Genomic DNA, 13044 nt, shown 5'->3' with positions numbered 1-13044 from the left:
ACACTAAAGCAAATTGATCACAAATTTATTTATTTATTTATTGAGACGGAGTCTTGCTCTGTCCCCAGGCTGGAGTGCAGTGGTGCGATCTAGGCTCACTGCAAGCTCCGCCTCCCGGGTTCACACCATTCTCCTGCCTCAGCCTCCTGAGTAACTGGGACTACAGGTGCCTGCCACCTCGCCTGGCTAATTTTTCATTTTTGTATTTTTTAGTAGAGACAGGGTGTCACCGTGTTAGCCAGGATGGTCTTGATCTCCTGACCTTGGATCACAAATTTATTTTTATTGGGAGATATATGGAGTTGCTTATATGATTATTTCCTTTGATATATTAAGAAAAAATATTTTTTCATATTGTACCATCTTTGTTTTCCTGGAATATAATTCATTACTTCCTGATGTCTTATTTTTTAACCGTGCTATTCTTTCACTAATATTTCATTTCCTATTTTTTTGCATCAATATTCATAAATGAGACAGATCTCTAGTTCTTTTTGTATTACACTATGTTGGTACTATGGTTTGAATGTGTTCCCCCAAAAGCATGTGTTGGAAACTTAATCCCCAATATAACAGTGTTGGAAGGTAAGCCCTAATGGGAGATGCTGAGGTAATGAGAGCTCTACCCTCATGAATGGATTAATACCAATTATAAAAGGGCTTGAAGTTTTGAGTTCAGGCTCTTGCTACCTCTCACTCTCATTGCCCTTTTGCCATGGGACGGTGCAACAAGAAGGCCTTCTCCAGACATTGGCCTCTCAATCTTAGATTTCCCAGCCTCCATAACAATGAGCCAATAAACTTCTGTTCATTGTAAACTACCCAGTCTCAGGCACAGAGGGGCCCCAATTTATGATGGTTCGACATATGATTACTCAACTTCACGACAGTTGTATCAGGACATAACCCCAAGTGTAACTCAGTGAGCATCTGGACTTAACAATGGTTCGACTTTATGATTTTTTGTCTTTATAATGGGTTTATAGGGACATTAAATGCATTTTCAACTATGATATTTTCTATTTATGGTGGGTTTATTGGGACACAGCCCCACCATAAGTCAAGGGGCATGTGTATTCTGTTATAGCAGCACAAAATGAACTAGAACTGGCAGTATTTTGATACCATGTTATATACCATTCATAAGTTATGTAGGTACACCTTTATTTTATGAAATAGTGCTTCTCAGTCTGTTTGTGTTGCTATAAAGAAATGCCTGAGGATGAGTAATTTATTTAAAATAGAGGTTTCTTTGGCTCATAGTTCTGGAGACTGTACAAGAAGCATGGCACCAACACCTGCTTCTGGTGAGAACTTGGGGCAACTTCCACCCATGCCAGAAAGGGAAGGGGAGTAGGCATCACATGGCAAGAGAGGAACTGAGATAGAAGAGGAGGAAATGACAAGTCTTTTCAACAACCAGTTCTCTAGAGAACTCAAGAGTAAGAACTCACTCATCCCTGCAAGAATGGCACCAAGCCATTCATGAGGGATCCATCCCAATATTCCCAACACCTCCCACCAGGCCCCATCTCCAACACTGGTTATCAAATTTCAATATGAGACTCGGTGGGGCCAAAGACACCATATCCAAACCACGGCATTCTGCCCCTGACCCCCTAAAACTCATGTTCTTCTCACATTGCCAGATAAAATCATCCTATCAACAAAGTCTTAACTTGGTCCAGCATCAACTCAAAAGTCCAAAGTCCAAAGTCTCATCTGAGACTCCAGGCAAGTTCTTTACAGCTGTGAACCTGTAAAATAAAAAACAAGATATTTACTTCCAAGATACAAACGTGATACAGGCATTGGTTAGACATTCCCATTCCAAAAGGGAGAAATCAGCCTAAAGAAAGAGGTAATACTCCCCACATTAAGTCTAGAACTCAGAAGGGCAGATACAAAAACTCAAAGCCCCAAAATATTCTCCTTTGCCTCCATGTCCCACATCCTGGGCACAACGGTATGAGGTGTGGGCTCTCAAGGCCTTGGGCAGCCCTGTCCCCATGGCGTTGCTGTGTGAAACCCATGTAGCTCTTATCATGTATAGGAGTCCAGTGCTTGCGGCTTTTCCATGCTGAGAGTGCATGCGCTGGTGACTCTAGAATTCTGGGGTCTGGAGGATGGCAACCCTACTCCCACAGCTCCACTAGGCAGTGCGTGGTGGAGACACTTCGTGGGGGCTCCAACCCACAAAGAGCCTCAGTCAGTCTCATACTGTGTGCCTGCAGTCTTAGCACCGCATGGAAGCCCCAAACATTACAGCTTGCACCCTCTGAAGCAGTGGTCTAAGCAGTAGCTTGAGCCCTTTGAGCTTTAGCTGTGGTCCAAGCAGCCAGGATGTGGGAAGCAGCTTCCCAAGATTGCACAGGGTAGCAGCACCCTGGGCCTGGCCCAGAAGCCATCTGTCCTTCTAGGCCTGTGGACCTGTAATGGGAGAAGTAAACTCAAAGATTCTGAAATGCCTTTGGACTTTTTTCACACTGTTCTATTACCAAGTGGCTCTCTTTTTTTATCTGTGCTAATCTTTCTAGCAAGTGGTTGTTCAGCTGTCCCCCTCAGATTTCCTCTCCTGAAAAATGCTCTTCTCTTTCTCATGGCCAGGCTTGAGTTTTCCAAATTTTTATGCTCTGTATCCCTTTTAACCCTATGTTCCAACTTTAAGTCCTTCCTTTGCTCCCATATTTGACTGTCGACTGTTGGTTGTAGCCATACCACTTCTTGAATGTTCTGCTGCTTAGAAATTTCTTCTGCCAGATACTTTAGGCCATCATTCTTAAGTTCAGGTTTCCACAAAGTGCTAGAGTGTATACACAATGCAGCCAAATTATTTGCTAGGGTATAACTTTGCTTCAGTTCCCAGTAAGTTCCTCATTTCCGTCGGAGACCTCCTCAGCATGTCCTTTACTGTCGGTATTTCTATCAGCATTTTGGTCACAACCAGTCTCTAGGAAGTTCCAAGATTTCCCTTCCTATCTTCTTCTGAGCCCTCTAGACTCTTCCAGCCTCTGCTCATTACCCAGTTCCAAAGCTGCTTCCAAATTTTTAGGTATTTTTATAGCAACATTCCACTCCTCAGCACCAATTTTCTGGTCTTAGTCCATTTTTGTTTCTATAAAGGAATATATGAAACTGAATAATATAGTTTTTAAAAGCAGCTTATTTGGCTTATGGTTCTGGAGTCTGCAAAAAAATAATGGCTCCAGCCGGGCGTGGTGGCTCATGCCTGTAATCTCAGCACTTTTGGAGGCCCAGTCGGGTGGATCACCTGAGGTCAGGAGTTCAAAACCAGCCTGACCAACATGGTGAAACCCTATCTCTACTAAAAATACAAAAATTATCTGGGTGTGGTGGCGGGCACCTGTAATCCCAGCTACTCGGAAGGCTGAGGCAGGAGAATCGTATGAACCCGTGGCAGAGGCTGCAGTGAGCCAAGACTGCAGCTTTGCACTCCAACCTGGGAAACAAGGGCAAAAATCCATCACACACACACACACACACACACACACACACACACACACACAAGCATGGCACCAATATCTGCTTCTGGTGAGGGCCCTCAGGAAGCTTCCACTCATGATGAAAGAGGAATAGGAGAAGACATCACATCATGAAAGAGGAGGCAAAGGAGTTGCCAGGCTGTTTTCCTATTTTTTTAGAGACAGGGTCTCACTCTGCAGCCCAGGCTGGAGTGCAGTGGTACAATCATAGCTCACTGCAGCCACAACCTCCTGGGCTCAATCAATCCTCCCCGCTCAACATCCTGATAAACTAGGACTACAGGCATGCACCACCATGTCTGGTTAATTGTTTCTATTTTTTTGTAGAGATGGGGTCTCACTATGTTGTCCAGGCTGGTCCAAACTCCTGGCCTCAAGCAATCCTTATGCCTCTGTCTCCCAGAGTGTTAGGATTACAGGCATGAGCCCCTGTGCCCAGCCTAGGCTCTTCTCAATAACCAGCTCTAATGGGAGTTCAGAGTGAGAATTCACTCACTTCTGTGAGAACGGCAGCAAAAGCCATTCACGAGGGATCTGCTCTCACTACTCACACACCTCCTGCCAGGCCCCACCTCCAACACTGTGGATCAAATTTCAACACGAGACTTGCTGGGCTCAACAAACCATATCCAAACCATAGCAGTTCTGTATACTGAATGTTTGTGTGTCTCCAAAATTTCTACGGTGAAATCTAATCTCTAAGGTAATGGTATTAGGAGATGGGACCTTTGGAAGGTGTTGGAGTCATGATGGTGGAGGCCTCATACGTGCGATTAATGCCCTTAATAAAAGAGGCTCCAATTTACCAGCTCAAATGGTATACACAGCTTTGTGTCTAAGCCTCCACAACTGTGATTCCCTCATTGTTTATATTGTATTGTATTCTTGATTAACTTGCATAAAACTTTCACTAGAACATGTTATCATATGGCATTGCTTCAAGCACTTCACTGAAAAACAAACTACCCATAAAAAAGAAAACAAATATATTTATGTAATTATTTATAGTTTTTAATTTTAATACATTTTATTGTACATTAAAACAGCACAATTAAAGGGGTCCCAGTGAGGTTGGTGGTGCCTTCCGCTACGTGAGGACACTTTACAGTGTCTTCTTACGAAGATGGTCATCTATGAACCAGGAACCAACCCTCACCAGGCACCAAGCTGCCGGTGCCATGCTCTTAAACCTCTCAGCCTCCAGAACTGTGAGAAATAAATTTATGTTGCTGATAAGCCACCTAGTTTATGATATTTGCTCAAATGGACTAAGAAATGGTTTATACAGCACTGCAATATATTTTACTTAAATGTATAAGTAAATTTCAGGGGATAATGTCTTCTGTTTCTTTGGGTGTGGAGTAGGGAGTAAGTGCATTTTAGACAACTTCATTTTTTTGTTGTTGTTAGCAATAGGTTCGTTTAGATTTGTCATCTGGATTGATGTTTGGAAATTTATGTTTATGTTGAAACTGTTAAATTTTGTTTCATATTTTCAAGTACCTTTCCCTCAGGTGTAACAAGGATTTATTTCCCATTTCTTTAGTGCCTTTTTAGCTCTAATTACCTCTGATTAACATTTCCTATGTTAATTGCACTTTATCCTTTATTTTTTAAGTTAGTGGTTTATCTGTTTACTAATTATTTTTACAAAAAAAAATCAGCCTTTACATTGTCATTCTCTGTTCAACAAATTTTTAGTTTAATATTTATTAATTCCTCCTGCTTACCTTAGTTGTGTTTGTATGTGTTTGTATATATGTGTGCATGTGTTCATGCTGTGGTCTTTTTAAAATTTAAGTTTGAATACCTAGTTAATTAGGCTCTTTGCTTTTAAGACAATATACATTAGTATTTAAAATTAGGAGTTATACTCTGAGTACAGATCTAGAAGTATCCTGTATATTATGGTATGCATAATTTGCCATTGTCATATTATATTCTAAATGATTTTGAATTCACTCCTACATCAAATTATTTATGAGAGACAATTAAAAGTGGTAGTAGCTTATTTTCTTTTACATTTTTTTTTTTTTTTGAAACAGTGTCTTGCTCTGTTGCCCAGGCTGGAGTGCAGTGGCATGATCTCAGCTCACTGCAAGCTCCTCCTCCTGGGTTCACACCATTCTCCTGCCTCAGCCTGCAGAGTAGCTGGGACTACAGGTGCCCACCACCACGCCAAGCTAATTTTTTTTTTTTTTTTGTATTTTTAGTAAAAACAGGGTTTCACTGTGTTAGCCAGGATGGTCTTGATCTCCTGACCTCGTGATCCACCCGCCTCGGCCTCCCAGAGTGCTGGGATTACAAGTGCAAACCACTGTGCCCAGACGGTAGTAGCTTATTTTCTTATATTGACCTCAGAGAATGTTGCTTGTACTACTTTTAATATCTAGATCTAATTGACAGTTTCACTGTACTCTATTTCACAATTAGTTTTGTTATTGTTCCCTTAATATTGGAAAATGTGATATATATTTTCATGGCAAAAACTGACATGACTTAATTTACTTCTATGCACTAGTACTGGGTTATTTCCCATATATCCCTGTTCCCAGCCCTACCCTAACTCTATCCCACACTGAAGTTGTAGTTTAGCATTAGCTGTGGCAACAAAAACCATGCCTCCACGACGTTTGGAAAACTGTAAAATGGAAGAGCATATGGACATAGACTACAGACTGAAAATGTTTCCCTGTCAGTGAAATTCAGTGAATTCATTTAGTGACATGTGAGCCATGAGACAAAGTGATTTCCATATCTTCAAAGGGGAAGAATTACTAGGTAAATTTCTCTTAGTATATTTGCATGTGTGGATATCCATCAAATCGAGACACATGAAACCTAAGCAAACCTGACTTGTTGTAGGCTTTTTTGGTTGTAGCTGAAATGATACCATTTTTGTAGACCCCAGGGCTGAATCCCTAAGTCCTCCTAGGGGCGAGGGCCAGCGCACACGCTGCATCACTCACAGAGCAGACCTTTGTGTGGCAAAGGCTTCTTTGTTCCTGACTGCAGCAGGGGAGTGGTCAGATCGTGGGAAAGCCCTTGGTAACACTTCACCCAGACTTGGTGGCAGTAATACTTCTGTTATTTGACATTTTTCTGAATGAACTGATGAGGGAACAAGAAATCCCATATATTCTAAAAATGTCCCTTTGTTATTTTCCTCAGTTAGAAATCTGCCAAAAATATGTATTTCTTTTGTTATATTTTAAGTAACTGAATAGCACATACTTAGTTTCAACTGAATAATTTTTGCTGAAAAAATACTTCATCTTTTTGAAATTATGAATGTGAGAGTAATATACCCCTTGCTTACCAAAATAATCATTAAGTGATAATGTTACATTAATACAAGTTCCAAAGATTCTCAAAAAGAAAATCTGGGTGATTAATTTCTGTGCAATCACCTTTTCATGTCCAAAAATATGCACAAATCTCACATCTATATATATCACTAAAAAAAAACCAACAAACCAACAAACCTATGTTTCGAGCTTTTTGTCCAGACTACATTTGATCCTCACAACAATCCTGCAAAAGTAGGTGGAACTGTACCCATTTCTCATATCAAGAAACTGAAGTACAGAAAATTTAAGTAACTTCCTTAGACTGTGAAACTGAATGGTTGGTAAGAAGCAGAGTCAGCATTCTAACTATCCTTTATCTCCCAAGTCACTTTATTTTCTACTAACCATTGTCCTACTATAAATCCTGAACTTTACGATTATCTGGCTGAAGATACTATTTGAATAAAAACATGGTATTTCACAATGCAGGGAAGTGTACATTTGGAGAAACTTTCCACAGCTTTCTGGGCTCAGCTTAAAAACACCTCTCTGAAAGCTCTGCCACTACTGGGACTCATTTTTTGAGACTTTGGTGTTGGCACAGTCTTTGAGAATACACCATCTGGTCTCATTCTTTGGTTGTTTAGTTCATCTAATCTCTCTTTCTCCTGCACAACTGCAGGGCAGGGACCTCAGATGTTTGGAATTTATTTGGAATGTGTCACTCACCTTGCATGCCAGTGATAGTCAGGCATCAAGGGTGTCCTGATTGGTGAATTCTTTCGCTAAGAGGAATCAAGAGGAAAGGAATATGGCAAAAGGTCCAGGCAAATAGGCTGAGGTACTTACTAGAACCAGGAGTCATGTAAGAAGGGAGAGGCAATGTAAAATTATAGGAGGCTGAGGCACACTCTGAAGCAGTGGACTAAGATCACTGAGCTGGCAGCCTATAGATAAATGCCCCATGGCTCCTACGTTCTGTAGGAGCTTATTCATGTCCATCTTTGCTCCACTTGGCTGAAGCATCCATACTTAAAGGCTGTACTTGTGTCTCCAGCAGCTACACTCAGCTAGTCCACCTGCTCCTAGTGAACATGGTAAGTGCAACTGCTCTGGACATACACTGTTTGAGTTCCAGTCTTTGTTCCACTAACTCACAGCTATGGGTCATAAACTCTATGGGCAAAACCTTTAAATTCTCTATTATTTACCTCATCAGGATAATGAGAAAAATTATAGCAAGTACCACATTAGGTAGTTCTGACAAATTCATCCTTTTGCATGCAAATTACATGGTATAAAAACTCTTAAATGTGCCGTATTTGTTGGACAGTCAGGACAGTGTGAATAGCCTGGGACTCACGATTCAGACTCCTAGCATATTTTTCAGCTACTTCAGCCAAGATAAGTGCATTTGCAGTTGATGCAGATCATAAGTTATGCAGGTAAGTCATTAAAATGGCATAATTATCTTTCACATTCATTTCTTCTTTGTTTGGTTGCTAAAAAGGTGTATTAAAATTGTCCACTAAGAGTCTGGAGTTAGGATTTTCTATTTTTATCAGTTGTGTATCTGATACAATGTTATTAAATGTATACAAAATTTGAATAGTTATATATTCCTGTGAATTACAATTTAATGTTTATGTATCATTCCTTTTTATCTCCAGCAAAGTGTTTATCCTTACCATAAACTTTGTCTACAATCAAGACAGTCACAGCACCTGTTTGGTTTTTTCCCATCTTACTACTTTGAATATTTCTGTATTTTTATGTTGTGTGTATTTTAAATAGGATGTTTCATTTTGATTGTAATGAAGTCTTATAGCCTTTGACTTTCAGTCTTTAAACTGCTTTCATTTAATCTAATTAAGTTGTATGTAAATTTTCTATATTACTCTTACACTTAGTTTTTAGTACTTTCTATATTTTATTATCTTTCCATTATTTTATTCTCACTGGTTTTAGTATTTTTGTTCTATTTTCCCTTTTATAATCTTGTTACTTTTATGTTGAAATCTTTTGTCTAAAGCCCCTTGTTGGGAAAGTCTAGAGACTTTGTATATCAAATACAAAGCACTGTGCCTCTGAGCCTAGGATTTGCTGTTACAAAGAATTATTGAGAAGGTGGCTAAACTGCATAGGAACACCATTTCTGTTTTTATAGAGTGAGCTATTAATGCCATTGTAAGAATTACCAATATAGTGCTTTGTAAGTCCTCTAAGATCTGCATCTGTTACATTTGGCCAGACCCACTTGAACAGTCCTTTTCATTAGATGCTAATTACTGGCTTCTGTGCAAGGGACAGAATGATTATTCACACAACTCACATCCACACAACAGCCAATCCTGTTAGGCTTTGACCTTCAGCTTTCGGCTCTGTATTTACTTTATTACATAAACATAAATATTGTGATGTATATTCTTTTATATATATTTTCAAATACATAGCTCTTATACATATATATTATATATATATCATTCTTAAATATATATTTCCAAATATAAATTATTTCATGTCAAGCTAAACAGGATAAAAACATGTAAACATATACACTTGGTTTTGGTCAAGTAAAACACAAAATCACAAGTTCATCACAGTTTAACAAGTGCACTTGAAGGGGAAGGAGGAAAAGAACAAACTGTAAACAGATGAGCAGCTGCAAGACCCTGTGAGGGTCCATTTGTTAAGGCTATTATAGCACAAAGCTACTAGTTCAATGAAAACTTCTCCTTTCACTCTGCCACATTTACTCGAGGGTCTTCAAAATAAGTGTGGAAATTCAGTAAACACTACACTAGAACTGAGTTAATCCTGTTGAAAACAGAGATGACAAAAAAAAGCCATAAGCTGACATTAATATTAATTTCACCAAAACAGTAACTTTAAGGACGTATTTTTTTTAACACAGATAATCACCATAATCCTAGGGGAAAAGATATGCAGAATAGACAAGAAAACAGAAGCACTGCCTCAACAGCCCCTGAAAGCAATAAGAGTGTCAACACAGGGAAAACAGGCAATAGCAGACGACAGAACCTCAGCAGACTAGACCACATGCCACAGCACGATGCTACAGATTCAAATTGAAATATTCTTCCAGCTCATAATGAAGCAAGTCCCACTGGTCCTCAGAGAAGGGTAACTCATCTCTCAGTGAAAGAAACCGCTTAAACAACAGACTGGCCAGCCGAAGCACGACAAGCTCCTTCTTACTGCTTTTATAGAGCATGTCGCCCTCTCCCATTCGCACAGGCTCCACAAGTTGATGCCAGTATGCGCCGAATGACCCACCACCTGGCCCAGGAGGCTCATCTCCCCAGCCCTCAGGGTATTCATGCTTGTAAAAGCATGTGTCTCCAAATGGGCAGTTACCCCTGCCTTCCGCAAAATACCTGCAGGCCTTGTTGCTCATTGCCTCCTTGTATTGCTGAATAAGTTTCTGCTTCTCTTCCTCCTCCTCCACCCAGAACTCACTGGGAATGACCAAGTCGGAGGTGACCCTGCACTGCGGGCAAGACTTGATGATCCTGTTATCAAACTGTCTGGCACTTCTCCACCTGCGGATACACCTAATACAGAAGGTATGGTTGCAATTGGAAAGAATGCCAAAGCGGCGGTCATTGGGGTTGGCTTTCTCATAGACAACCTCCATGCAGATGCCACACACCTTGTCCATACCACGCTGCACAGCAAACGAGAGTTCCATATCTTTCTCGTGTGCTTCAATGCAGGCCCTTATATGGTCTTCCCTCTGGGCAGCATCCATGGGGTGCAAGGCCTGCAGCCCACACATGTCGCATATGTCTCCATGGAGGAACATACAGCTCTCCCCACGAAAGCAAACTCCCCTGGAAGCATAATAGCAAAACCGCAACCCCCTGCCCACAGCCATCTGCTTCCTCTCAGTCTCTGAGCTCTGTGGAGGAGCCTCGGGGGCAGACGCAACCCAGCGGCCCCGGTAGGGCTGCCCTGGAACAAACTCAATGGCATCCGCCCAGCTTTCTACACCCGCTCCTCCAGCAGCTCCACGGTCTGCATTGTCTCTCTCGGCTTCAAAGAAACCCCTTTCAGCAGCCGAGCCAATCACAGGCAAGGAAAGGGAGGATGCAGCCGGGGGGGCTTCCGCCACTTCCTGAGTCGGGGGCTCGATGTGCGCAGCCGTGCTAGGGCCTCCACCCGCAGAGGCCCCAGGCGGCGAAACGCTGCCCTCAGTGGCCATCTTCCGACCAGAAAGGTCGTGGGAATAGCGACAGTTCTCCCCCTCCTTGCACTGCCCATGTATATAATACCTGCAGATGATCTGCTTTGTCCAAATGCCGCTGCTTCGGCTTGGAAACGGATTGCGCCAGGCTCCTCCTCCTGAGGCTGGAGCAGGCCTCAGGCCTCCTGTGCGGAGGTGGGCAGGGACTGGAGCTACAGGGAAGGGGGCCCAGGCCACAGGCGCATGTGGCAGGGCTGAATCTGGAGCAGCAAATTCCCTGGAGGGCTCACAGACGGGAAGGTCCGGCCCAGACACACCCTCCCCTGCTGCCTCAGCACCTGCCTGGGCCCCGGCTGCCTCGTGGGCTTCTGAGGGAGCTGCAGGCTCTTCCATGGCAGCTTCTTCACCCCGAAATGGTGCCAGAACGTCTCCGGTATTTTTTCTTTATGGGCTTGAGGCCCGGAGTGTCGGCCACGCTCGGAGGCTTCTCTAGGGGAAGTGTGCATCTCTTTTCCGTCCCCCCCGGTTCTTGGCTCCCTCTGACTGTGTGTTCCTACCTACTTCCGGGCACAGGCAGCACGGCGGACACTTCCTGTGGGGGCAACGTACGTGCTGCGCTCGGATTTTACCGCAATTTTCCAATCTGACATATTTTTTGTTCACACAGGCAGGGACCAACCCAGCCCCTTTTGTCTGCCTTCTGCCTCTGCTTCGCTGTGTTCCGGCAGTCCCTAAGTCCCTTCTCACACCGTTTCCTCAGGAGAATGAGGTTTTACTTTAATCTCTTTTGGTTTCAGTCATGCACGTCTTCGTTGTATTTTCGTATCTGTCTGCCTTAAAAAAAATTAGAATCCAATAGATTCTGAAGCATTTCATACATGAATTATATAAATCCTTTTTTGATTCACTCCATCTTATGTCTGTGTTTTTTTTTTTTTAATGCCCTGTCACTGCTGGAAGATTTTTTCGATTTGCTCTGTTGACAAAGCGTCGTTTCTTTTGGTCTTTGTTTTCTGGGATTTCTGAGGGCTTACGTTGGATACGCTTTTCACCAGCAAGGCATTAGCAGAGAGCGCTTCTGATCCGAGGCTAAGTTAGCACCTTTCAGATGTCTTTCTTTATTGTGATTACTATGCTCGTTTTCCCATTGTGTAGAAGCCCCAGACTTCAACCATTCCTGATGCTGGCTTAATAAGGCACTGTCCCCTGCATGACCCAGGCTTTTATTTTCTCTAGTGGTTTAATTCATGGCAGCCCTTTGTTTCTCTTCCTTTCTTTCAACCCATCTGTGCTGTGTTGTGGCATACTATCCACAAAGGAATGGTCTTTAATTTCCATGTATAAGCGTTTTGTCATTTCTGCAGATACATGTAGTGGATTAATCATTTTTTTGTATTCCTACTTTGCTGAGAGTACGTATCATGACCGCCGCATACTGAATTCTGTCATGTAGTTTTGTATATTTTTTGAGATAATCTTGTTTTTCCCTTTATTCTCTTAATGTGATTATTTGCAGCTATGAGTTTCAAATATTTAACTGACCAATTTGTTTCTAATAAGAAGCCCTTCTGTGTCATGATATTTTATATATTATTGGATTTTTTTTTTCTGTAAGTTTCTTTGAGGAAATTTTGTTGCCTAAATTTGTAAAGTGGAAACATATCTGAATATTTATAATCACCCAGGTCAACAAATTAAATTATAATTAGGTAGGTAAAAGCAAAGAAAGCAGAATGAAGCAAATAATAAGGCCAAGAAAAGCAATGAAGAAAAACAAGTATTAAATAAGGGAAATAAATTAAATAAAATCCTTTAAACAGCTTATTGAAGCCAGATAATTTTTGGTGAAACTTATCAAGGAAAAATGAAGAAGGCTCTAATAACCAACATCAGTAATTTCAAATATGTTATCACTACATTAATAACAGGCATTAAAAATCATTAGAGAATATCAGGAACAAAGTTAGGACATTAAACTTGAAAATTTACATGAAATAGTCATATTGCTGGAAACATCTATTAGTAAAAATGACAGGAGCAGAAA

At 41.5% G+C, this 13044-nt stretch overlaps 1 protein-coding gene across 2 annotated transcripts; it reads right to left on the bottom strand.

Moving 5' to 3' along the window:
• Window positions 1–225: 225 nt before the first annotated feature.
• MKRN3 (makorin ring finger protein 3) lies at window positions 226–11513 on the bottom strand. Of its 2 annotated transcripts, XM_010379577.2 has the most exons (2): window positions 10192–11513; window positions 226–1757 (listed from the first exon to the last, which is right to left on the bottom strand). In XM_010379577.2, exons 1-2 carry the CDS (start codon window positions 11391–11393, stop codon window positions 1691–1693), a joined length of 1269 nt encoding a protein of 422 aa, XP_010377879.1. In that variant the 5' UTR covers window positions 11394–11513; the 3' UTR covers window positions 226–1690. The 2 variants fall into 2 exon arrangements, with proteins under 2 accessions (XP_010377879.1, XP_010377878.1); XM_010379576.2 differs by lacking the exon at window positions 226–1757 and having other exon boundaries at window positions 9172–11507.
• Window positions 11514–13044: the final 1531 nt, after the last annotated feature.

Source organism: Rhinopithecus roxellana, chromosome 5 (assembly GCF_007565055.1).
Source record: "Rhinopithecus roxellana isolate Shanxi Qingling chromosome 5, ASM756505v1, whole genome shotgun sequence".
Lineage (NCBI taxonomy): Eukaryota > Metazoa > Chordata > Mammalia > Primates > Cercopithecidae > Rhinopithecus > Rhinopithecus roxellana.
This window is presented reverse-complemented; position numbering and strand designations above follow the sequence as displayed.